Genomic DNA, 27,147 nt, shown 5'->3' with positions numbered 1-27,147 from the left:
TATACTTTTTTCATTACTTATTGCCGCAGGGATCGTATAATCATTTTTGTGTGGTGTTTCATTGTTAGAATATTTATAGTTATTCTAAATATGTATACCTATATATATATTATAGTTATAATCAATGTTTAAATTTTACTATAGCTTGGAGGTGCGCAATATTGCATATTTTTAGGCATATGATTAGTTAATATCCTCCTATTGTCGCATTATTATCAGTCGCTGGTCCCTACACTAGGACATTCCTCTGTTGTGGGTGACTCTTTCAAGGTACAATAAAATAACAAAAACTTGTACTTACAAATACGCTCAAGAAAGCAAATCATTTTCAGTTTGTATCTCAATAATGAAATGTGTACACAAAACAAATTAATAATAAACCTTTAAGGTTTAAAATACCACTGAAACTTAATAGATTAGATTTGATTGGAAAATACAACCGAAAAGAACCGAACATAAAAATATTCCTTTGTATATGAACATGACGAAACAAAACAAAAAACCACCAATGTATTTCTTCTCTGCTATACCATGACTAAATTGGAGTGGGAATGCCTCTCCAACAACGAGCCTATTACTATAATTGCTACGTCTAACGAAATCCTTTCAATATTCGTAAAGCGGTTTCGCAGACTTGGAACTATGTTGATATTAAAACTGGATCTAATCGCTACAAGTTACACCGGCGGACACGCATGCATCTCTTGCATGCGCTATTGCACTGTTAAATGTGTGGTAAGTAAATTTAGAGCTTTTGTCCGACGTGAAAAAAAATCGATCCGTTTATGGGATTGATCTAATTAATAAAAAGCGAGATTTTTTAAAGAAAGGCACGATAAATGTGCTAATTATTTGAGAATATTTTGAAAAGATATAAAGAGGAAATAAATAACTAAACTTAACATAAACTATTTTACTAAATTATTAAAAGGAGTCCCTTTAGGCAAGGTTCCGAAGATACTGGCAGCGTTCCCCCTTTGAATTGCTAGACTAATTCTTTGTCCGAGGTAGCTGCCAGATCTTCGGTCTCCTGTGATGTCGACTAACCTTTTTGATATTTCTTTGAAAAGCCTTAAAGCGCTAGGACCCCACGGACCAAGGGTCTCGACACCGAATGGGACAAAATCATAATATATTTTTTCTTAAATGAAATTTATATCAACACATTTCGCCTCTTGGTCATAAAACGGTTTGAGAATTACAGTAGCGATGTTTTAAGTTTTTTTTTTTTTTTTTTAAAGACAATTCACACCAATTGACCGAGTCCCATGCTAAGCTGGTGAAGCTTGTTTTATGGGTACTAGGCAACGGATATACATACATTTTATAGATAGATAGACATATAAATACATAATATTTAAACACCCAAGACCTAAGCACAACACCAAATGCTCATCACATCGATGTTCGTCTCATGGATGGACCCATGGATTTGCAGTCAGGGGTACTAACCACTAGACCAATGAGTTAAATTAAATATGTACTGTAAAAATACTTACAGCCATCGAATCGCCTCCGTCGGCTTCGGTAGGAAAACAAAAAATAAAACGAACAACACAACGTAACAACGCATCACTTAATCAAAAAATGTTCCGAAAAGTTGCGAAATTCGGGCGCGAAATGCACGGGCCCCGTTATTCCCGAAACGTGCGTGGGTCACGGGAGTCGCTTGTCGCCTGCGGGACCGTGTCCAGTGGTCAGCCGGCGCCGCCCGCCGCGCCGAATGACTCTCCAAAGAGTATTTCGTTTCTAGATACTCCATAATGTTCTGCCCTGCGATTCTGTAACTCACTTTTCGAACTCACACAGCGGTTTTCGCATCGGCGGTCGCTCTCAAATCAGTCGTGAAGCAGTCACTTTATGATTTGGCATTCGAAAAGGTGGGAGCTTGTATTTTATTGTTTATCAGAATGCCAAATCATAAAGTGACTGCTTCACGACTGATTTGAGAGCGACCGCCGATGCGAAAACAGTTCTCTCTCGATATTGCAGAAACTTAACAGAACCAACATTGGGTTCTGCGAGCCTCTTCACATAATGTGTTCTACGTTGGATTCGGCCACCAATTTTGAACCTATTTCGCAATATTATATCACTTTGTATATTTCTTCTTTATTATATCTAGTATGTTTGTCATTGTCCTGATTCACATATTTTGTGTTGTATTATCTTCTTAGCTAACTTTCTTCTGTCATGTTTTACATTGTATCTTATTTTTATCAGTGAAACTTTTAGTGGATATATCCAATGTGTTAATTTTGTTTAATTTTTTATTTTATAGAGATTTATCTGTTTTGTTTTGTGTCCGAAATAAGTAGCTTGCACGCCAATTATACAAATTATAGAAACAGTAAATTCTAATATAATATGTTACTAAGCTTACATAATGAGGTCGTACGTTCAAATATTCACAGCTATGGATATTTATTTTTGTGCAATTTTATGTGTTTTATAAAAGTAATAAGTTGAATAACTGACCCTCTAACACTTGTACTTAAAATATGACTAAAGTGATACTAAATCCTTTACAATAGTATTAATTTAAGATAATAAAAGCATTCGGAAATTTTGCATGCTTGACTGCTTGGATGACGATAAAACTAATTTTAACAAAGGAAATAATATTATGTGTTGTATACTGGTTATTTATCCTGTCTACAGGGGAACGAACTACACGTTTAGGTTTCTTAAGCGAATTTAAATACATGATTATATTATGTATTTATACAATCTATATAGCTAACGTGTTCATATCTATACAGTGAAGTTTTATTTAAACACTGGATTTTGTAAAGATCTAAAGTTTACTTTTAGATTAGAAACGTTAAGGTAAAAAGGCCTATTAAACCTAACGTTTATAAATAAGACACCATCCTCTTCACGCACAAGTTTCCTCACAGAGAACGCATAGAAATGCCACATCTGCGCACTCTACGGGCGGGCGGGCGGCTCCCCACGGTACAACCCACTTATCAATTCAGTCGAGTGGGCATTCGTTCATTGTGAAGGATTGTGTCTATTATGCGCGGATTCGGTGCTTATTTACCCGTTCGCTACTAAGGAAAAATAAGTCAAATAATAAATTTTGACGAAAAACTCATAGATGAAAAATACATTTATTTTTAAATATACAATCTCCTTTGTTGTAGTAATAATCCAGAGACAACAGTTTAGTTTTTAGAGTTAGATTGATTTGTTTTAAATTTGATTTTTTTTTCTTTGTTCTTCCTATAAGTTATAGATCACTGCCGTGTGATGCGTTTAATGGGAAAGTGATTAAATTTTTAAAGACAAGTTTCATAATAATTGTATCTTATTATTATGACATTATGTTAATTTTTTTATTATATGACATTTGCATGCCTATCTTAATATATATTAAATTACGTGTCACGTTGTTTGTCCGCTATGGACTTCAAAACTACCGAACCGATATCAATCAAATTTGCACACCGTGTGTAGTTTGATCCAACTTAAAAGATAGGATAGCTTACATCTCAATTTATACCCACAATATTATTTTATTGCAAAATATTTGTTTATTATTTGATAGTCATAATTCTGACAGATGGCGCTGTGTTGAAAGTACCAACGTTTTACATAAGCTACAATTTAATGGCGTAACCACCAAAAATGGTGGTCCTCATGACTGGTGTTCTCCTACCGTTTCCCTTGAATATATTGCTACTATGTAATATAACAAAATCCTTAGCCACAGCAACGCTTGGCTAGTCTGCTAGTTATAATATATGTCTATGGCTGTTTGTGCGGATTTTCATAATTAATCGATCTTATTGTACCACTATCTTTGCAAATAAACGATTTATTTATTTAATTGGTTTTCGGTATATGAGTAAGATTCAGAATTCCAATATTTAAGACATACGGGAGTCTTGCGTATGTCAAATCCAGAACTTTTTGACATTTGTTAGACATAGGTACAATATACGGTCGAGACTTCAGAGTTTTCCAAACCCAACATGTTTTTGACATGATTTTATATAATAGGAGGCAAACGGGCAGGAGGCTCACTTCATATTAAGTGACACCGCCGCCCATGGGCACTCACATTGCCAGAAGGCTCGCAAGTGCTTTGCCGGCCCCTTTCAAGAATTGGTACGCTTTTTATATATGGAGGATATACGCTTTTTACTTAGCCCTAAGTTCTAACGGTGCGTACAGACTATATAACATAACATGTTATACAACATTGCTATACAACATGTTTCAGATAATGTGGACACTGAATGTTATAATAACATGTTAACCCAGCATCTACGTTTTTTTGTTTTTCTTTTGTTATTTAAAATGGTTATATAACATTGTTATATTGCATTGTTATTCTAATGTGTACAGTATTGTTTTATGTTATAATGTTGAATAACAAGGTTACATAATGTGGACGTTTTATAAAACACAAGTTATATAATATGTTACATAGTCTGTACGCACCCTAAGGGTGAGATCTATAGTGCGCACTTGGACTTTGCTCAGACTTTACTTACGAAAAACACTAAGGTTAAACTATGATTTAGTATATTTATAGACATTTTAACGGTGAGATTAAGCTAAGCTCAAGCTAAGACAGAAATTGATGTTTCATTTCATGCAATACCTTCTTTATTATCCTTTAAAAAAGTAAAGAATGGTTATAGTTAAGTCTGAGCAAAGTCTAAGTGCGCTCTATAGATCTCACCCTTACTGTGATAACGCTATACTCTGAAACGCGCTAAGTTATTTCGGCGGCATATACAACTTCGTGACCTTATAGTACGGGAGGTAGCAACGTTTTCAAGAAAGAATTTCAGGTCAGCTGATTTTGTGATATGTCTTCCTTCTTGCACTTTCGGTTAGAGTCTGGGCTATCTGGCTGGCGGTAGCGGTTGCGTTCATTAGTGCGCATCCTATCTGTCCAGGTAATAATCCTGGATTTTAAAAGCATTTTAAGAAGCGTAATTTTAAATTTTTAGTTTTTAAATAAGTCTACCTGACACTTTTTTTATTGCCAGACATTTTTCACATTGCTAACTATGTGCCAGACGCGATTTTAAGTTTTTTTTTTATAAAAATTTCAAAGTATTTTAGAATGTCTGTAATTTTAATATTATGTTATTTAAATATAAGAAAAACTAAAAATAAAGCATGCAAATACAGGGGTCTGGGCTCTGAATATGATTTTGTCCCATTCGGTGTCGAGACCCTTGGTCCGTGGGGTCCTAGCACTTTAAGGCTTTTTAAAGAAATTTCAAAAAGGTTAGTCGACATCACAGGAGACCGAAGATCTGGCAGCTACCTCGGACAAAGAATTAGTCTAGCAATTCAAAGGGGGAACGCTGCCAGTATCTTCGGAACCTTGCCTAAAGGGACTCCTTTTAATGATATATTTTAGTTTATGTTAAGTTTCGTTATTTATTTCAATGTATATTATTTTATTATTATTAGTTTATGTTTATAAGTTTAATTTTATTAATTAGTTGGATAATAAACGGAATTTATGATAGTAAAAAAAGAAAAACTAAAAATGAATTTGCCAGACATTAATTCGATTGTTAAGCCTTGAATTAAAATTAAAAAGTCATGAAATGTATTGCAGTCTATGATGAAGCATTGCATTTTAAGAAGCGTAATTTTTAATTTTTCGTTTTTAAATAAGTCTACCTGACATACTTTTTTTATTGCCAGACATTTTTCACATTGCTAACTATGTGCCAGACGCGATTTTAAGTTTTTTTTTATAAAAATTTCAAAGTATTTTATAATGCTATGGAGGAAGGAAGGTATACAGTTCCTCCAACCTGAAGGGATGTCTCATTAGGTAGGAATCTCTTCCCCGTCTCGACTCTGTACTTTATCTTTAAATATAGGAATTTCTGAACTGGTCGTATGTTATCTCGGGTATATGTAATTGTTTATAAATAAGTGTTTCGTTCGACTTTGATTTGGTTCCCTTTAGAGTATACTCTTGGGGTTCAAGTGCACAGGCGCTATTTAAAAATTACTTACAAATAAATAAAATTTAAGTTGCCTGGGGCCTGGTAGGTAGTACCGGTGACCTTGTGCTTTCCTCACTCAACGAATAAGTATAACAATACAGCGAGGAAATGCTAGAATTAAAGGTACAGCCAAACTTTTGAAATTTGAATTTTCTACTTCTTAATTTTTAATTAAAATTATTACCTTATTTATATTAATATTATAACCTACAGAAGATTAAGAATATTGTAAATACTACTATGTATTTTGTGTCCTGAGTCAATATTTTCTTAATATTTTTTGGGAAATTAACTTTAAGCACACTTGACATTGATTGAGAGGTATGTCTCACTTTGACATGACGTATGACACAGAAGGGTGATCATACTTATATGTCAAAACGTTCGTTCTCATACTCCTCCGAAACGGCTCGACCGATTCTTATGATTATTTTTATGCATATTTAGTAAGTGTGAGAATCTTCTACTATCTATCTTTCGAAGCCTTAAGTGATAAGGGGTGACCCCAAAACATTTATTTTTTAGATATTTTTTATTGTGGCATAAAAAAATACATACAACCCTTAATTTCTACCCCTACTTTTTATTATAGTAAATAATTATTTTTATTGAACTAAAAAATGTTTCCTAAAAATAATATACATGGAAAAACAATGTTTGCCGGATCACAATAAATAAAGTGTTTTAATTAATGAAATATTATTTATCGAATAATTTATATAAACAAGGATAACAATAAAAAAGAGATCAATTATGATATATTTATTTTAACTACAAACTTCATTAATATAATATAAATGTTACAAAATGGTGCTTTTTACAAATTATTTATTGAAATGCTGTCATGTGTAAATCAAAACTAGGCAATAAGTTTGCGCCAAAATCCATTTTAACAAAAATAAGCTATGGTTTGCCAAAAAACTAGCACAGACCATATTTTGACAAATCAATTTATCTTTCAATGGAGAGATTCATTGGATTTATATTTTTGAAAATTAAATTGGATAGGCGTAATTGTCGACATGTCAAAGTTGTCAAGGACTCCATATAGACTCTGGTAAGTGTCAATCTCATACCCAACTGACAACTGTCAACTTCATGTCAAACCAGTTTACGTCACCGAAACGTTTATAAGACTATGTTTTAACCGTCTAAAAGATCGTTAATTCCTTGTTAATTACCCTCTTACCCATAAACCGATTCAGCGTTGTGGAGGCTTTAAACTAATCTAACAATTTAAATAACCTACTAATAAACAAGATAGCGGATTTTTTTTTAAAGACAATTCACACCAATTGACCGAGTCCCATGCTAAGCTGGTGAAGCTTGTGTTATGAGTACTAGGCAACGGATAAACATACATATTATAGATATACATATAAATACATATTTTAACACCCAAGACCTAAGCACAACACCAAATGCTCATCACATCGATGTTCGTCTCAGCCGGGGATCGAACCCGGGATCCATGGATTCGCAGTCAGGGGTACTAACCACTAGACCAATGAGTCGTCGCCGTATTGTTAGTACAATGGTCTTACATTTATTTTTAATTCAAACAATCACGCTTTTCCGAAGTGTGAGAAGAGACCACGACCACTTGCGACTGTCATGCCATACCTCTCTCGATTCATCCACTTGTAGTTTAAAGGTAATTAACTAATTAACTCTTTTTATGAGTAAGAGGGTAAATAGCTCTATTCCAAAGGCGTGGACGCTTCAGATACAAGTTTGACAAGTTGACATTTTAATCAAATTCGAACAATTGAACTTGACATTTGACACATGATTAATTAATAATTGCGTCAAAATACGAAATAATGGAATAGTATAGTCAACTTAAAGGGGTTTAAATCACTCAACTCAGTTTAGTTATTAATTTATATTTGACAGTTTTGGAAAAGTGAAACATAGTTACTATATTACAATTCAATCTTTATGCTTAACATTCACGACAATTTCATATACAGTGTAAACTCCATGTAACAACTTTCGATATAACGACAACAACAACAAACTCCTTAAAGCGTCGAAATCAATCGGCTTGGTTGGTTTAGCTTGTCTTTCATACAATGGTACACTCTACATAACATTACACCCAATCTCAATAACGACAACAAGTAACACTAAACAGTACTTTAATTTGCCGAAATTAGTTAAAACTGCGGAGCGTACTTGCATGTGCTTTATCACGGAGTTGCCTTAATATCGCAAGATATGAATTAAATAAGCAAAAATATACAACCTTACTACTGATACAGTACAAAAATAACAGACAACACAATAGCGTTTAAATACAAATGTTTTTGAAGTTATACTTCTTTAGGCGCGTTATGAAAAATTGATGAGAGTGAAATTTTACGATTGCGCGCGCACCGTGACACAAAATTTCTGGTATTAAGTTTTTAAACCAGCCGAGCGCCGAGCGTGCGCGAGCGAGATGGGAATAAGACATTCTACAAGTAAAAAGAAATAGAATATGCGTGAAGTTAGCAGCTATGCCAAGAATTTTGAATGTCCATAATGACCTTTGTAGTACCGTTTAAAACAAATAAAGGAGTTTTAATTATTTTTTCAAAGAAATTTAGCAATGCTTTTTCACAAAGACCTATTGTTACTTAGTTAACAAGTTATTAAATTGAATGAATAATATAATAAAATAATAATTATTATTAATATTAATTAATAATTGAATAATATACTAAATATTAAATATTATTAAATTATTAGCGTTAAATATTTATTATCAATTATTTAAAAAAAATATAAAAAAACCAAAGAAGTAAAACTTCTTACGCGCGTACATAAGTACACGCACCCTTTTTATGTAATCACTAACACTAGTCTGAAATAAACTTTCTTTTTCTAATACAGATTTTTCTTTCCTTTTAACGGCAACTCTTTGTAACGTTCAAATAGGCACAGTCCCTTGAAAGTCGTAATATAGAGTTTACACTGTAATTTAATAAAAATCACTTAATACTTAAAAATAATATTTTCTAATGGTAGCCCAGATTTTCGCCCAAAATATACTACTAAAGCTTCCAGACTTATCCATATCGAATATACTTTTAATCCTTTAGTCAACAAATTCCATCATTGTTCATAGAAAAGCGGCGGCCTAGAAAGAAAACTCAATCTCTCTTCTAATATTATCTATACCATACAAGTTTCGTATAAAAAAACATTGTTACAAAACTGTGTGCATTGCGAGGACATTTGAAATACGACCTTAAGTCAATAGTACAAGGTTGAATTTTCTTAGGAGCCGTTTATCAAATACGTTCGCATACAAGGGGAGGGGAGGGGTCTGGCTGAGTGTGACAAGATGTGACAAGGGGGGACGGGGGGGTATAAAGCAACGTGACGTTCGCCGTTTATTATTTTTTGACATGAGCGCTAGGCTCTGTGGCGCGAACAAAGCGGCGTTGGGATCCATCACAACTGGTTTCTTTGTCATGACATGTCATGTGGAACATGGTTTAATGGTTGCAGCTCCTCACAAACGTTGTGTAAAAAAAAAAAACATGGCGATTAAAAAGAGTGGCGGAGAGTTTATTGCCAGTTCTTCTCTTCCGTTCTACGCCCTTGCTTTGAGAACTGGCACTAAATGTAAAATTAGAAGCATTTATATGTATTTCTTTACAGACAAGTCATAAGTGTACAAAGTGTTACCAATATGATTAAATGATTTTTGAATTTTGAAATTTTTAATTTTTTTTTTCCAATAATTGAGAGATGAATTTATTATCAAGGGGGGCAGGGGGGGGGGGGTCTTAGTTTTTGTGACGAAATATTTCTAGGAGGGTCACAGAAAGTGTGATACAGCGTGACAATAAGGGGGAAAGTGTTAAAAAAAAGCTGATTTTAGTGTGACGTATTTTATGAGCGGCCCCTTACTAAATATATTATTTATTTTTCTTAAACTGTTTGATGATTGTGACAACTCGCGGCTGTCAAGCGAGGTGTGACAGGTCATCTAACTCCGGTGGCGGCTGCGGGGCACTTGGAGCCCTGGCGAACACTGGCTTGGCCACCACTGACACTGGCGCCTGGAAATAGGAGCTTAAATGAGTTACTTAAAAATCGTCATGATCGTAGAACAATGTCGGATTTGAAAAAAACACAAAATCCACTTGTTATCATATTTGGATACTACATTGACTAAATATTACGGCTATATTAAAAAAAAAACCATGTGTTCTAAATTTCTCATGTGATTTTTCTTGAAAACTGTGTAATTTAATGTTTTTAATTTTATTTTGTTTCAAAACAAATACTTTTGTTTGCTTGTATGCCAATTTTCATAATAACAGAATATGAATTAAAATAGTTATGACAAAAACTAATATGATTATATTATTTTGAAATGGCTGCCCTGTAAAGTTTACTATTTGTCAGATCCGTCACTATTCTACGACTATGACGAAATGTAAGCCTGGAGGTGAGAATGAAAAAGTTTCGTTCTCGTCAGTTCTACGACCTTTATTAGAGAACCGGCAGAAAATGTAAATTTATTAAAAAAAATGTTTATGATATAAAATAAATCAGTGGCGTCACAAGCTTTTAAGACCTCAGATCTGTATATGTTTCGTGATCATTTGTCAATAGGCAAGTAGCTGATCAGCCTCTTGCGCCTGATATAGGCTGTCGAGTTGTTGGGTCTTAGGCGGGTTTCTTTCACCGTTTGAGCGAATGTTTAATGCGCACATAGTCTATTGGTGAACAGCCGGGGATCGAACCTACGAGCTCAGGTATGAGAGTTGGGAACACTGCAGTTTTGGGCCAAAAGTTGCTTATTACATAACAAATTTTTTGGCAAAAAATGGCATGCAAAATATGTTGCTAAGGTCAAAAACGAAGTCGGCGGGACCAATTCGAGTTTTTCTTTATTTCTTAAACTCTGAGCAAGGGTTTTACGAAGAGAAAAATTTGAAAAATTGCACGAAACAACCTAAAAACCAGTTTCATAAAAATAATATGACGAAACAAAGTTCTATATTATTTCGGTAAATAATTATTAATATAGAAAAAGTACTTATTTGACCCTAATGTTGGCTCGCAATAAAAATTATACAAAACAAACATACATAAAAAATTCAAATCTACCCACATCCAACTTGTGTCAAGTAAAAATTGTAATCTACCCGCAGACAACAAAATGTTTGTATACCTGACTGACTCCCCCCTGGGTTTGTTGTGGCTGCATCCCCACGACTACCACTTTTTGGGGCTGCTGGCTGGCTGGACCACTTGTCACCACCATCGACTGAACAATACATGCACCATTACCATTCACGCCATTTAATTCAAGCATCAACAAATATAGGCAGGGGAAGATAGATAGACTTCGACTACACGTTGTTCTGCTCGGAACTTGGCAGGTTTATTGTTCATAGTGGGCCCCCAGTTAGGGTGCGTTCAAGTATTACGTAACGAGTTTTGGGAGGGGGGGGGGGGGGCTTTCCTTTTGTAACACGTTACGATGCGGGGCGGGGATTAAATTACGCGTTATTGTTAATATTAATTTCGACTTACACCACATAATAGTAACTAAAGAGTCACTGGGTGGTCACGAAACGTTTTACTATACTCGAGCACAGTACTGTAGTTGGGTACTGAAAAACGTTACGGCGAGTTACATGTGGGGGGGGGGAGACAAAAATCTCCAAAAATTGCGTTACGTAATACTTAAACGCTCCCTTACGCTCTGGGTTGGAAGGCACAAATACTAGGGTCTTAAGAAAAACGATCACGCATCCACTGGGCATCAATATGTTTGTATAAGGCTTTAAAATTCTGCAGATAGTTTTTCTTCTATAAATGCGTAAAGAATTACGCAACACACGCACGTATAATAATCATTCAGTTGTTTTATTATAGAGGGGATTATAAATTTGGTCCTTCGAGCCGGATCTGAATCCTATTGTTTATATTCATACATGAATTTTGTATCGGACTTAGCTGTATCAAATAGTTTTGAATTTATGCTTTGCAATAAAACTTGTTAATATTCAAATAAGTATGTATTGAGCGTAATTTTGTATATAACGCAATCTTTAACAAGCTTTATGGTGCTTTAATATATATGTCACCGTAAAATTGTAAACACCGTTAGATTGTATTCTATCTCGCGAGATTGTGAACTGTCGAAAGATTGTGAACCTCAACGCACTGCTTACAATTTAACGTATTAAATATTCGGTAGATTGTAATCTATCGAAGTGAAACCGTCAAATTGCGAAACATATATTGTGTAATATATATTATATATATTAAATTATATATATTGTGTTAGTGTTATGCACTTCTTGCACTTTACCCATCATACTTTTTTTTCTAACCTGGACGAGATCGCTTGTTAACAATATGTTATTTGTTTTTCTTTAAATGTAACGAAGTGTAAATAAATAAATAATATTTTTTGATAGTAGTAAATTAAATTAAAACAGTGACAGAGTTTATTAAAGTAAATAAAGTTACGTTTTTTATAAATTTGAATTACAAAAATGCAAGTTCCGTGCAGACAATTTCAGACATTTATTAAACTACAAAAAGCGCCATACAACCAGCACCCCATTAAAAGTTGAACTTTTCCGAGCAAAAAACTACTCTAAATTTCCATAAATAATAAATCTTAAACTATACTCGTCTCATTTCATCACAGTGTAAAGACAATTCGACAAAAAGAGAAGAAATAGTTTATCATAATGAGGGTTATCTTTTTATAAATAATTTGCCAAATGTGGGTAGAATAAAATGTTATTTTACGCAACTTAACGCTGATCAATCTATGGAAAAATTTCGTGACCTCACAAAAGAAACAATACATATTTTTATAAAATCTTAAACTAAGCGATAGAGACACGAGAATTTAAAGTAATTATATAATAATAATAATAATTTAATATTACTTTAAAATAACTATTAACTTTAATTATTATTATTGTATTCTTTCTAATAATATACCATTTAGGCCTGGTATTCAGGTTTTCTAGGTACATAATTATGCAATAAAAACCTCCTACATGGCCAATCTCAATAGACTAATCTACCATCTATAACACTTGCAGCACTTGGGAATATAGCATTATCGCTATTTTTAGGAGGGGATGGGGACATGTAATATTTTTTCCAGTTTTCCAATCCAATCCAAGTTCCAATTTAATAATTAATATTTTTTTTTTGCCTTCCAACCTAAAGCTTTTATATTCTCTAAATTCAATGGCGGTCATAATTTCTTTTTATATATTTCTTTCAATATCCGCTATTATAATTGAAGTCCGAACTAATTCGACTTCGGGTCCTTTAAGAAAAGAGCGTACCAATTCTTAAAAGGCCGACAACGCTTTCGCGAGCCCTCTGGCATTGAAAGTGTCCATGCGCGACGGTATCACTTAACATCAGATGAGCCTCGAGCCTCTTGCCCGTTTGCCCACTGTTCTACAAAAAAAAGTCGGTTATACGCTTTAGATAAAAAATAAATAAATTACCTGTACATTTTGGCTCCGAACTATAGTTGGTTGAGAGCTGTGAACTACAATGTGAGAAGCACCACTCGCTTGCTGCGTCTGTATGAAAAGAAAACTCTTGACAATCACGATGGTTTAAATATGGAACGCCCATATTTTTGTTTTAACGCAAAACGTGAATATTTAAATATGGAACACTCGTAATGTTACACAAATTGTCTGTGGTTTACGCGAGTGGTACACATTTAAGTGAAACCTTTTTATCATAAAACTTGACTATTTAAATATGGAACACTCGTAATGTAGAAAAAATTGTCTTTGGTTTACACGAGTAGTAAACATTTATGTGAAACCTTTTTTATCGTAAAAAATGAATATTTAAATATGGAAAACGTGTAATGTAGAAGAAATTGTCCTTGGTTTACGCGTGTAGTACACATATAAGTAAAACCTTTTTAACGCAAAACGTGATTATTTAAATATGGAACACTCATAATGTAGAAGAAATTGTCTTTGGTATTTGCGAGCACAACACATTTCAGTGTGTAAGATGAATTTATTACATTATTTAATAGATTTCTCTTTCTATAGTACCTGACTCTCTCAGACAATTAGATCTGTGTCAAGATTTCACGATTTCGAAAAAGACCTAGAAATTTCTAGTTATATTAAAAATATATTCGCGTTTATATCGCTAAAGTTCTATTCACTTACATACTTCTCTTATTCAATAAAAAAAGAAAAATTTTAGTATTTCTTTTCCCTTAAAAAATGAAATGAAAAAATATTACCTGAGGTTTCTGCTGTGAGACAATCACAAATTTCTGCGGCGGTGGCGTGGATGGGGCCGGCGATTGTGGTGCATTGATTATACTTCGAGTTCCCGAATCTATAAAAATAACAATTCAATATTTTAGGGAGCGTTCAAGTATTACGTCACGAAATATTTGGAGATTATTGACACCCCCCCCCCATGTAACGCGCCGTAACGTGTTTCTGTACCCAAGTATAGTAAAACGTTTCGTGACCACCTAGTGACTCTTTATACCAAAAAGTTACCATTATGTGGTGTAAAGTACTGAAAAGTCGAAAATAATATTAACAATAACGCGTAATTCAATCCCCGCCCCGCATCGTAATGTTTTACAAAAGGAGAAAAAATTCGTTACGTAATACTTGAACGCTCCCTTATTAAATTTTTGAAGTGAAACTTCTTTGGGTGCATGAGGGTAAAATTATAACGGATGAAACGCAATAATAATGATATTAGCGTCACGAAGAAGGGCAGCGTTTTTGCATGTAGCAAATAGAATGTAGCGAGAGTAGGGAGCAAACCAGTGAGAAAGATCGAGAGAGAGTGAGATAGAGCGAATGTCGCATCAGTCACAGTGCCATGGAGCGAGAGGTGGGAGAGAGAAAGATTGAGAGAGAGAGTAGGGGAGATCGAGAAAAAATACACACTATTGGTTGATGTATTCGTTTAATATAGTAACATATTAGAACTTTAGATGGCAATTCTGTCATAACGTCTTGTGCACGTAAACGCAGATTTTTTAATTTATTTATATTATTATTAGCACGTATACAGTGTGTAAACAGTGTGAATGTAGATATACAAATACATGGAGCGATCATATTTTTCTTTTCTTGTCTCTGTCTCGTCTTGAGCGCTTTACAAAAACTTTACAAAGAAAAAAAGGGTGCGTGTACTTATGTACGCGCGTAAGAAGTTATACTTCTTTGGCATTATTAATAATACATACAGATAGTAACCTCAGTTGTATTGAAGCACTTAGGAAGGTTGATGAGCACAGTTTTTTCACAAATATTTTCTAATATTAATTAGTATTGATTTAAACAACCATTTCTGTTTTATTGGTAGCATTTTTCCCTCAACTTAATGAGCGAATTAGTGGGCAACTTCATTCTGTTAATTTTGTGTCACGGTGCGCGCGCATCGTAAAATTTCACTCTCATCAATTTTTTATAACGCGCCTAAAGAAGTATAACTTCAAAAATCTTTGACAGCTCCTGAAACTAGATTTCGTTTGATTGACGTTCAATGCGGGCCTGTCCATATTTTTTTTTTAATTAAAAAATCAAAATGGCGGTTCATTCTTTACTCGCCATTTAGACAACTCCCACAAACACCCTTATGCAATGAAATTTCTCCCGTAAATAAATATATAACTAAACCCTGGATAAGTGTGTAAAAATTTAATCATCTCTTACCAACAGATTTGGTGATCATCTGATGTTGAGGTGATGGCGTCGGTAAGGTCGTTAAAGGCACCAACGGCGGCGTACAAGTGACCACCGCTACGGCGCCGCCGCCGCCGGTCGTGGACGGCGATAGGCGCAGCTTACTCACCATTTGCTGGAGACTGGGCCCTAGGTAGCCATATTCACGTCTGAAATTTCAATTTATATCTTAATATATATAAATTACGTGTCACGTTGTTTGTCCGCGATGGACTCCTAAACTAGCGAAGCGATATCAATCAAATTTGCACACCGTGTGTAGTTTGATCCAACTTAAAAGATAGGATAGCTTACATCTCAATTTATACCCGCAATATTATTTTATTGCAAAATATTTGTTTATTATTTGATAGTCACAATTCTAACAGATGGCGCTGTGTTGAAAGTACCAACGTTTCAAATAAGCTACAATTTAATGGAATAACCACCATAAAGCATGGTGGTCCCCATGACTGGTGTTCTCCTACCGTTTCCCTTGAATAGTTTACTACTATGTAATATAACAAAAACCTTAGCCACAGCAACGCTTGGCCGGTCTGTTAGTATATACATATAATGGTATGAATCGCTTATACGAGTGCTAGGAATAAATAAGGCGCAACTGCGTTTTCTGTGAATACAAAAGATTTATTTACAAAAGAAATATCTATTAATTTCATTTAATAAAAAATATATATTTACAAATTATTCACTCACCTGTGAATACAAAAGAAACAACATTTAAAGCCTATATTTTAGGTTTTATAAAGTAAAATAATAAAATGAAAAATTAAAACATCTTACATCTATTATGTCAAGTGACAAATTAAACATCGTCGATCAGACGGCAAAGAGGAAAAATAAAATATAAAAAGAGTTTGTATAGGAAAATATTAAATATTATGTTTTCGTTACATATATATTAGAAAAATGGTCTTCGTTTGAGGCTCCTTCACGCTAAACCACTGATCGTATCGACATGAAACTACTGCGATTCGATGCGAAATTTTCCGAAAATTTCAACGTTCCTTCATTTTTTTATTGCTGTTTTACTTTTATGAAAATTTATCCATACGGACTACACCGCGGAAACATTCGGGGAGTTCTTCCTAGAACCTCAAAACGTCAACATCTGTTAAAAACTCGATTTTCGAAAAAAAATCTATTACTCTCCCTATAACGAAAAAAAAAAGATGTGTGTACTTATGTACGCGCGTAAGAAGTTATACTTCTTTGGCATTATTGAAAATAGTTTTTGATTGCATGCAAATAATTAATTATAATTAAATAAACAAAGACTGGAAAAGGAGTCATTATAGTTAATTAAGTTCAGTTTACATTTGAAAAATTAAATAAATAAATATTTATTATTATTCTCTTACATTAAGTGTAACATAGATTCTATTATTATTCGAATGTTGTTTTTAAATTATGTCCAATGCCGTAGCATCTTCCGTGGGCAACTTCATTCTGTTTAATTTGTGTAACGGTGCGCGCGCATCGTAAAATTTCACTCTCATCAATTTTTCATAACGCGCCTAAAGAAGTATAACATCAAAAAATGCTCGGTCCCTTGAAATTCGTTATAAAGAATACACATTTACACTATATTTGAAATTAAAATGTGGAATGTCTTTTAAATAGAGTTTTCGTGTATATATGTTAACGTAAAATTGTAAATACCGTTAGATTGTAATCTATCTCGCGAGATTATAAACTGTCGAAAGATTGTGGACCTCAGCGTACTGCTTACAATTTAACGTATACTACTATAAAGTCTACTATAAAGCCGACCAATCAGGGACAACCTTCAGACAGTTGACAATTTTAAGATTGTAATTTGACGGTTTCACTTCGATAGATTACAATCTACCGAATAATACGATAAATTGTAAGCAGTTCGTTGAGGTTCACAATCTTTCGACAGTTTACAATCTCGCGAGATATATTACAATCTAACGGTTTTTACAATTTTACGGTGACATACATAAAAGTTTATTATATAAACATACTTGTAATCATCGGGCAGATCTGGTGGCTGGCGTAGCTGTCTTACAACTGGTGCCAGGACTTTGAGCAGTTGATGCTTAAGATTGCCCGCAGCGAGGCGGTCAGCGCCGCCTATACCACTCAAAGCTCCTTCCACTCGTTCGCCCAACCAACGAACACGGGGTAATATGAAAACCTGAAAAAATAAATAATGATTCAGTAAACGACCTGTCGCTCTGAAATTTTTTATCCACGATTTTACCCTTAATTTGGCTAAGTCCGCGACAACGAACAGTCAAATAAATAAAATCTGGCGGGTTTATGAAAACTTCTATACGGCTTAAATATCTAACAAAAACTTTAAAATATTACTATGACAAAAAAAATCTTATTTGGCAACAATGTATGTCAGTTTGAGACAAAACACAAACCATCCCTTTTACTCAAAAGATCTTAATGTCTATAGACTTGGGAAAATAACAGAAATTAAAAAATATTTGAAAAAACATCTGGTCAAATTAATGGTTAATTAACTGAATGCTAGTAGGGGCGTCACTTAAGCGGCGGATTTTAAATTGATTACAAAACTTACGTAGTGCTTTACTCAACGAAAACTCATTGCAAAAGTACGAATCTACTGCGTACGCGCGGTGCGTACCAGCGACTGCGACATGCGATTAAAAAGCCCAGCTAAGGGTTACTGAGATATTCTTGATGAAGTTTAAGATCGGCACTATAATTTTTGGCATAAGTATTTTTTTTTAAATATTATGGCAACAGCTTCAACTTAGTATTGTCTTTGATTGACATAACTTTAATTCATTTAAATAAAACACTATTTTGACCGGATTGAAGTTATGTATTATTTTATAAATTTACAACTATTTGACATAATTTTAAATTTATCCGACGTTTCGAGTGATACTTTTTGACATTCAACATCTTTTGTCTTCAGTCACCGTGACCACGCACGCGGTAAAGCACGCGAAACGTCGGATAAATTTAAAATTATGTCAAATAGTTGTAAATTTATAAAATAATACATAACTTCAATCCGGTCAAAATAGTGTTTTATTTAAAAGCTTCAACTTTATGCCAGTTTCAAGTAAAAGGTTGGGAAACTAGACATAAGTATTTCTTTCTTGTCTGTCTAATTGGATTCCTTCTTAGGACACTTAGCACGATGACAGATCAGTCATGTCCGATACTTACGGGTAGGGTTCATAATCTGGATATAATGGAGACACTGAGTCTACGGGTACCAAGTAGAAACCTGAGGCGGAAGTCTCAACTTTGGAACTCACGCGAGCAATACATATAATAAATATAATTTCTGTTGAGGTAGATCTATTTGTTTGTACACTGGCTGAGTTCACAAGAGTTGCTTCCTATATTATTAGTTATAAGATTTAGGTATATAAATATGTTTTTTTAATGTTTTTTAGCTAGATTAATTGGTGTGGGTATAAATATTGTGTCGTTCTAACAAATTAGTAATTACTGTAAAGATAGAATAATGATATGGAATAAAAATAAAAAAAAATGTATTGGATTTGACAGGTGTCAAACCTAGTTACAAGAGCTGTCAAATCAGTTTTTCCATATGACGTTTGTCATCAACTCTCATATAAGATATTTTTTTATTGTGGCATTAAAAAATACATACAACCCTTAACTTTCACTCCATGACGATCAATCTCTATTTTTTATTGTATTAGATTGCCTAGAAATAATATACATGGCAAAACAACGATGCCGGGTCAGCTAGTATTCCTATATATATATATTTTTTGGACATACGGTAGTCAACGATAGGTCTCGACTCTTAGAATATATATATATGTTAACGTAAAATTGTAAAAACCGTTAGATTGTAATCTATCGGTTATCGGTTATCGGTATTCGGTAGATTGTACTACACTAACTTAGTTATCATTCAAACTTCTTTGGTCAATTACAGATTAATTTTACTTCCCAACAATTTCATATAACTACCGAATAATAATACGTTAAATTGCAAGCAGTATGTTGAGTTGACAATCTTTCGACAGTTTACAATCTCGCGAGATAGATTACAATCTAACGGTTTTTACAATTTTACGGTGACATATACATATACATATACCTTTACAACTTCCGGGCCCAGTTCAGCCAGCCCCTGAACGGCACCATAGAGTGAAGCGAGCGGCGTTTTCTCCGACTCCTTCATAGACGTGACCATAGATGGCCCAGACTCGCTATTTGTTTGTGACGGGCACTGTAACGCCCTTGAGAATAATCTGTAAATTAACCAAATGTCAATATAGAATTACAGATATAAAACCCGTTAAAGGTTTGGTCCAGAGGGGGCGAGTAAGGGCAGGATGAAAGAGTCTGGAGGAGGCTTTTGGGATTTTTTAACACCTACTAATAAAATCTACCAAGAAACTAAAATTATAACGATTAAACAACTATATGTTTATAGCACCTGTATCCTTATTAAAAAAGTTTTAAATAACTCTCTACATAGTAACTTATCATTTAATAAAATCAAATACACCACTACACGCAATACTCGTCGAGCGAGTTTGCTTATCTTGCCAAAGCCGCGCACAAATTATTTAAAGAGATCTATTAGGTATGAGGGTGTGCAATTGTTTAATGGGTTGCCGTAGCGTGTTTGATCAGTTCAAAAGGGCATTAAAGATACACATCAGAATGGGCCCATTAGACTAAAACTGGGCTAGATGATGGCGACGTGTATCTCGTTCGTATATACTTAATATTAAATTTCTCATGTAAATAAAAAAATATTTTTTGTAATGAGAAATAAAGTTCTTTAAACATCGTCAAGGAACTTATGATTGCTTTTAATTGATTATGTGTAAGAAACTTATCGGTCAGTTATCGAAAGCTGGCGCGTTCACAGTACTCACACTAATGCAATTACACTATACAGTATGTTTCAAAATGACTTTTTTTGTCAAGCTATATTTTAGTCTACTCTGGTTTTAGTAAGGTTGGGTGGGTTGTAAATAAATAAAAATGTGTCGAATACATATACATATTATGTGCATACGAGGGTGGATCCAAAAGTTCTAAGCCCGACCAAGAACGTATAAGAGTAGTTTGTGTAAATAATTTTTCATTTTTCGACATAAGCTCCATCTAGCTCAAAACACTTCACTAACAATTATTTCAATACTCCTCTTAGAAACCCCAGTCGCATCTGATTTCAAATTAAAAATAACATTTTTTCATTAAACTGTTTTTATTAAGATTAAGCATCTCAATAATTAAAAACATTGTGCACCATTTCACGAGATTGTCCTGGTAATGTTTAGACGGAATATATTTCATAAGAAATTTTTTTCAAAGTATTCTAACCTCCAACCAAATAAGTAAACAATCACAGACAAAATAATAATGAGAAAAAAGATCAACATAAACAGTAGCAAAAGCAAAACAATAATTGTCTCTTTTATACTCATAAGCTTGACCGAGCGCGAGAGAGACGGACAGTCTTTTCGTGATGTATTTGTGATTGTATTTCAGTTTGACATCACGTCTCGCGCTTATTCACAGACACTACACAAGCACAAAGTGTAAATGTGTTGAAGCCGCCAGCTTTAGATAACATACCAATAACGTACGTACGTACCTTCTGTCTTAAGGTATTACGTAGCTAACTTAACAACATCTTATACACTAAACACTAACTGTATTCTAAGTTAAAAGCTTCTGTCTGCTAGAAGTACCTTAGATTGATGAGTCTACATTACCCAGAGGTCATCGCCCGGAAGCCAAAACCAATTTCTCAATTTTATAAAAGTAAAAGTAAAAAATCATTCAATCATATAAGTAACATAATGTACACTCATGACTTGTCAGTAAAGAAATACATATTCATGCTTCTAATTTTACATTTACTGCCAGTTCTCAAATCAAGGGCGTAGGACGGAAGAGAAGAACTGGCAACTCTCGCCACTCTTTTTAATCGCCATTTTGTTTTACACAACGTTTGTAAGGAGCTGCAACCATTACACCATGTTCCACATGACATATCAAGTAATTAGTAATAATAACATAAATTTAAAAAAAAAACAAAGATTAGTCCTCTATCAGCAGGAGGCATGGTGAAATAGGAGCACGCACTTACATTCTCGTGGGAACGCAAACACAGTCGAAATAACCAATATCACCGCATACACGAATTCAAGTACGACCAGTCACCACAAGTAGCACCCGTTCACGAGCATGACGCATGGCCACCCATCGGCCCCCTCGCCATATTTTAGGGATAGAGACAACACGCATGGACGCCGCCACAAGCAATGACATTTAAGCGAACATGACATAACATACCTTGTGACCCTTGTTTGTAAGTTATTAGTCGAAGTATTGAAAGTTTTGCAAATTTGGGCCATGAGACGCGCGGCGAAGTCCCTCAATGCCCAGTGGTTATCCACTTCCGGTCTCAAACATAATTGTCTGGATACTATACACGTAGATACTGACGGTATTAGCTCGTGTAACTGAAATATTAAAATTAATCAAAGTCAAATCATTTATTTCAATTAGACCATCTAAAATGGCACTTTTGAACGACAAAAAAAAATATAAAGAAGATTCTAGTTGTCCCTTCCAAAAGGTAGTTTCGTGTGGAGAAGAATGGGCAAGAAACTCCACACTTGCTCTTTTAAAATAGGTTAACAATATTTTCATCATCTTTAATATATTTTATCATCATAATTAAAGCATAACTTTTTTCCTTCTCTCGCTTCTTTCCGATGTCGAAGGTTCGAACCCCGGCTGTGCACTATTGTATCTACGCGCGTTTGTACAAAAACATCGTGAGGAAACTTGTTTTAGACTCAAAAAGTCGAGCGCATAACACCTAATTGCCTATTAATAACGAAACAGATACAGAAATCTGAGGCCTAGACCTAAAATCTTATGAAAATATGTTATAGAAAATACACACATAACTTTAAAGGTAATTTTGTATAATTTCAGTTAATTGTTTTTATTTAGTATTTATCCAATATATAAAATTCTCGTGTCGCGGTGTTTGTGGTTAAACTCCTCCTAAACGGTTTGACCGATTCTCATCAAATTTTGTGTATATTGGGTATGTCTGAGAATCGGACATCTTTTTTTCATCCCCCTAAATGTTAAGGGTAGTCACCCCCTAAATATTTTTTTTTTATGATACAGCATTAAAAAATACATACAGCCCCTAATTTTCACCCTTCTACGATCAACCCCTATTTTTATTATAAATGATATACATGGCAAAACGATGTTTGCCCTATATCTCAGAATCTGAAAAGGTAACTTACATATTTCTCCAGATACAACGACTGATTGTCGAGCAACGCTTTCACCATTCTCATCAAATAAATGAGCAACGCAAGATTATTTTGTACAACATTAACTTTCACACCCTCAGATATAAATGTACACATCCGTGGTAGCATTTCATGAAGTCCTGGATCACACGCCAATGATTGTAGGGCTTCCTGGAAATTTTTTATTAATTGTTAGCACAAATGTCTGTCTAAATAAAAAAAAAATTCATACAACATATAGGTATGTTATCTAAAGCTGGCGGCTTCAACACATTTACACTTTGTGCTTGTGTAGTGTCTGTGAATAAGCGAGACGTGATGTCAAACTGAAATACAATCACAAATACATCACGAAAATACTGTCCGTCTCTCTCGCGCTCGGTCAAGCTTATGAGTATAAAAGAGACAGTTATTGTTTTTCTTTTGCTACTGTTTATGTTGATCTTTACTGTTTTATATTATTATTATTTTATACATGTTGATCTTTTTTCAAACATTACCAGGGCAATCTCGTGAAATGGTGCACAATGTTTTTAATTATTTTAAGCATCTTAATAAAAACAGTTTAATGAAAAAATTTTATATTTAATTTGACATCAGATGCGACTGGGGTTTCTAAGAGGAGTATTGAAAGAATAGTTAGTGAAGTGTGTTGATCTGGATGGAGCTTATGTCGAAAAATGAAAAATTATTTACACAAACTACTCTTATACGTTCTTGGTCGGGCTTAGAACTTTTGGATCCACCCTCGTATGCACATAATATTTATATGTATTTGACACATTTTTATTTATTTACAACCCACCCAACCTTACTAAAACCAGAGAAGACTAAAATATATAGCTTGGCAAAAAAGTCATATTTTTAAACATACTGTATAGTGAAATTGCATTAGTGTGAGTACTGTGAACGCGCCAGCTTTCGATAACCGACCTACACACTATTTATGCTATCAGTTATGATTTGAAGTGGGAATGTCACATCATGAATATTGTGAAAAAGGCTAATTCCATGCTCTATTTAGTGAGAAAATCATTCAAATGCCTTTCACCAAGAACACTCTTAAAGATATATAAATGTTACATTAGACCACTATTAGAGTATGCCTACAGCATTTGGGATCCTTGTTTCATAAAGGATATTAGTATGATTGAAAGGGTTAAAGAAAAGCCGAGAAAATGATCAGGTCACTCAGGAAGAAATCTTACAATGAGCATCTGAAAGCACTTGACCTTACTGATTTAGGAAGTAGGAGATTAAGAGGAAATCTCATTGAAACCTATAAAATCCTCACTGGCCACTATAATGCTCCAGGAATTGAGAAGCTCTTTTAAGTGAAAATACACATTTGAGGGGTAGTTCTTTAAAACTTAAGAACACTCAACATAACACAAATTCCCTAAAGAACTTTCTCCCAAACCGAGTAGTGGCCGACTGTAATAGGCTTCTGGAAAGTGTAATCAGTGCACCATCTTTGAACTCCTTTATAGATTGGATAGTTTCTCCAAATCTCAAAATACGCGCGCATCAGCTTATTAAGCTGCTAGTGTGTTTATATACATAATAATAATAATTATTATAAGGATCTATTCCAACAATTAGTGTTCATACATATAGTCCAATATACCCACAGAACTGCTAAATATTTCATACAAAAATGCTAATTTTAGTATTGTACTTACTGCTCTTCGTCCTTCATCACTGCCAACACAAGCCTCCGTTATCTCCTTATAATACAATTGTTGTTCGACACTCAACTCGTGTGTTGCTAGCTGCTTCACATGGACAGATTCTGATGCCTTCAATCTTGCTGCTTTTCCACAAGCTGGTTTTCCTAAAACACATTGCGGAAGTATCTTAGTACTGGTAATATGCAAATTAAGTCAATCTTCAGCGATTAACACCAAGTATCTAACCTAACCTAACACCCCTTCTAGTTTTTAATTTGTATAGGAATAAAGCAGTAGAACAGTTAAATAGTTTTAAATAGGTAATAGATTTGCATTTCTATCCATAGAGGTTTCATTTAAATGTTAAGTACTTGCATAAAACATAGACAATATTACAATATCTATATGCTTTTAAATGATCATTAAATTGAATTATTGTTTGTTGGACAATACCTGCAGAATCTTTGTTAGTCAATTTTCAATGCCTAGCTCCAAGTATCTAACCTAACCTAACACCCATTGCTTTGCCATTGTCTTTGTATGTAACACTAGTTTCAAAATGATTAAGAAAACTCAATGTACTTATATACTAAGATTACAAATTAAACAGTAAATAAAGTTAAAAGTTATATAAAAAAAATTGTTATGGCTAGTTTGTGATTTATAAAGGAATAAATCAGTAGAAAATACAATATGATAAGCTTTGTGGTTATACAAATTTCAAAACTGAGGGTTGTGGGTTCCAATCCCTGACAAATGGCTTAAAAATAAAATAGACTGCCATAATATTGTTACCACTTTACTCACCTCATTGCAAATGTTTTTATAAAAAAATTAAATTATTTAATAGTTTTAATTATGTAATAGATTTGCATTTCTATCCATAGAGGTTTTATTTAAATGTTTAGTACTTGCATAAACCATAGACAATATTACAGTATCTTTATGCTTTTAAATGATCATATAATTGAATTTTTGTTTGTTGTACAGTACCTGCAGAATCTTTGTTAGCAGGTTTGCTTAATTTTGTAATAGGATCAACAGACTCCAACTTCTGAGCTTCTTTTGACAATGGTGGTGGATTTTCTGGAACTGTTGGTTGAACACCATCAACACTTAGCCAATGAGCTCTAAGGGATACATCAAGAGGAATTTTTGGAGGTGGTGCTGACAGTATTTCTGATAGATCAATTTCTTTTTCTTCAATGAAGTGAAGTTCCCTTCCACCTCCAGAGGCATAACGAAATGGAAGAAAATCAGGTTGAATGAACCCGTACTGAGGCTGAAAAATAAAACATAACTGGGCAAACATAATATTGTTTAGAAGAATCCTATTTACTTTGTAATATTTAACAAACTATATATTGTCTATGTAACACATGACTACACTATTTGTGACAAAAATATACTCAATCAAGTATTTAGAATATATAATAATATATTTTGTCAAATATTTTAAACCATCTTAACTATTATTATAAGAACTCTAGTATATATATATGGACGTACATTATGTACAGAAATTATAAATATTATAGAGCAGGAGACAGCCAGATTTTATATATGTTACATCAGTCAAATTGATTAGGTTCAAATACCGCAGACACTCACTTTAGAAATTTAATAAATTATAATAGCTAACTTTAAATAAATAAATAAGTATTATTACCTCAACATTCTTTATTTTAAGGCTATGATCAATATCTGTTATGGAAAGTTTTTGTCGTTTAGAATGGTTCATGAACTTCATAGCGTCTTGAACAATCACTTTTAATCTAAATGTAACATCGTCAGCTAACTCCTTTGCGGCATCTTCACCAAGATTTGCAACACCAATACTTTCGGCAATAACTTTCATAGAATCTAGCGTCAGAGCTGATCCATATCCCGTCTCTGGTTCACCCATTATTCAAATGAAAATAAAGGCTGTAAACTGAGGCAAGAAGGTGAAGGCGATCTATCTAAACTAGATTTTGTTTACGAAACAAGCAATAAACACATATTCGTATTAAACTACATAAATTCTAATATATATGAAAGACACATCACACGATATAGTTATATTATTAATGAAATATTGGAAGCAGTATTATTAGTTGATTTTTGTGTAGATTATTAGTAAGTATTTATTTCACGAAAAAGCACTTATTTAATTCGTTCTTGACTTTCGACTAAATAGTATACGAATAACAATTTACAGATAAGTGATAACTGAACACTAACTAAATTTTTTTTTTTTTTTTTTGGAGTTTATGGCCTGGTATCTAGACCTTTAGGCCAAAACACTAACTAAAATAGTTGGATATGCACAGGCTAGACAGAGCCAGCCACAGTCTTAAGCTTGGCTTCTGCGGTGAGTCAACTGTGTAGAAATTGCTTTAACTTCATTATCATTTTTCAATAGCAGAATAATAGTGAAACAAATACGGTGATTTCTAATTGTACTAAA

The 27,147-nt window shown here is 33.8% G+C and overlaps 2 protein-coding genes across 3 annotated transcripts in view; both read right to left on the bottom strand.

The window, feature by feature from the left end:
• Positions 1-1,701, bottom strand: part of LOC125061873 (protein Wnt-11-like) — a 50,851-nt gene extending 49,150 nt beyond the window's left edge. The window contains exon 1 of the mRNA XM_047667509.1: positions 1,500-1,701. Coding sequence (XP_047523465.1) covers positions 1,500-1,573 — 74 coding nt within the window. The 5' untranslated portion in view covers positions 1,574-1,701. The remainder of the gene's footprint in view (positions 1-1,499) is intronic.
• An 8,063-nt stretch (positions 1,702-9,764) lies between these two features.
• Positions 9,765-26,892, bottom strand: LOC125061891 (transcription initiation factor TFIID subunit 6-like). Of its 2 annotated transcripts, XM_047667527.1 has the most exons (12): positions 26,368-26,892; positions 25,692-25,980; positions 24,711-24,862; positions 23,020-23,199; positions 22,043-22,212; positions 19,824-19,977; positions 17,722-17,894; positions 15,701-15,879; positions 14,260-14,357; positions 13,490-13,567; positions 11,170-11,265; positions 9,765-10,048 (listed from the first exon to the last, which is right to left on the bottom strand). In XM_047667527.1, the coding sequence occupies exons 1-12, from the start codon at positions 26,602-26,604 to the stop codon at positions 9,953-9,955; spliced, it is 1,902 nt and encodes a 633-aa protein (XP_047523483.1). In that variant the 5' UTR covers positions 26,605-26,892; the 3' UTR covers positions 9,765-9,952. The 2 variants fall into 2 exon arrangements, with proteins under 2 accessions (XP_047523483.1, XP_047523484.1); XM_047667528.1 differs by lacking the exon at positions 11,170-11,265.
• Between the last annotated feature and the right edge of the window lie 255 nt (positions 26,893-27,147).

This window comes from Pieris napi, chromosome 24, assembly GCF_905475465.1.
Source record: "Pieris napi chromosome 24, ilPieNapi1.2, whole genome shotgun sequence".
Lineage (NCBI taxonomy): Eukaryota > Metazoa > Arthropoda > Insecta > Lepidoptera > Pieridae > Pieris > Pieris napi.
Note: the sequence above shows the minus strand (reverse complement) of the source record. Positions and strands in the feature narration are given on the sequence as shown.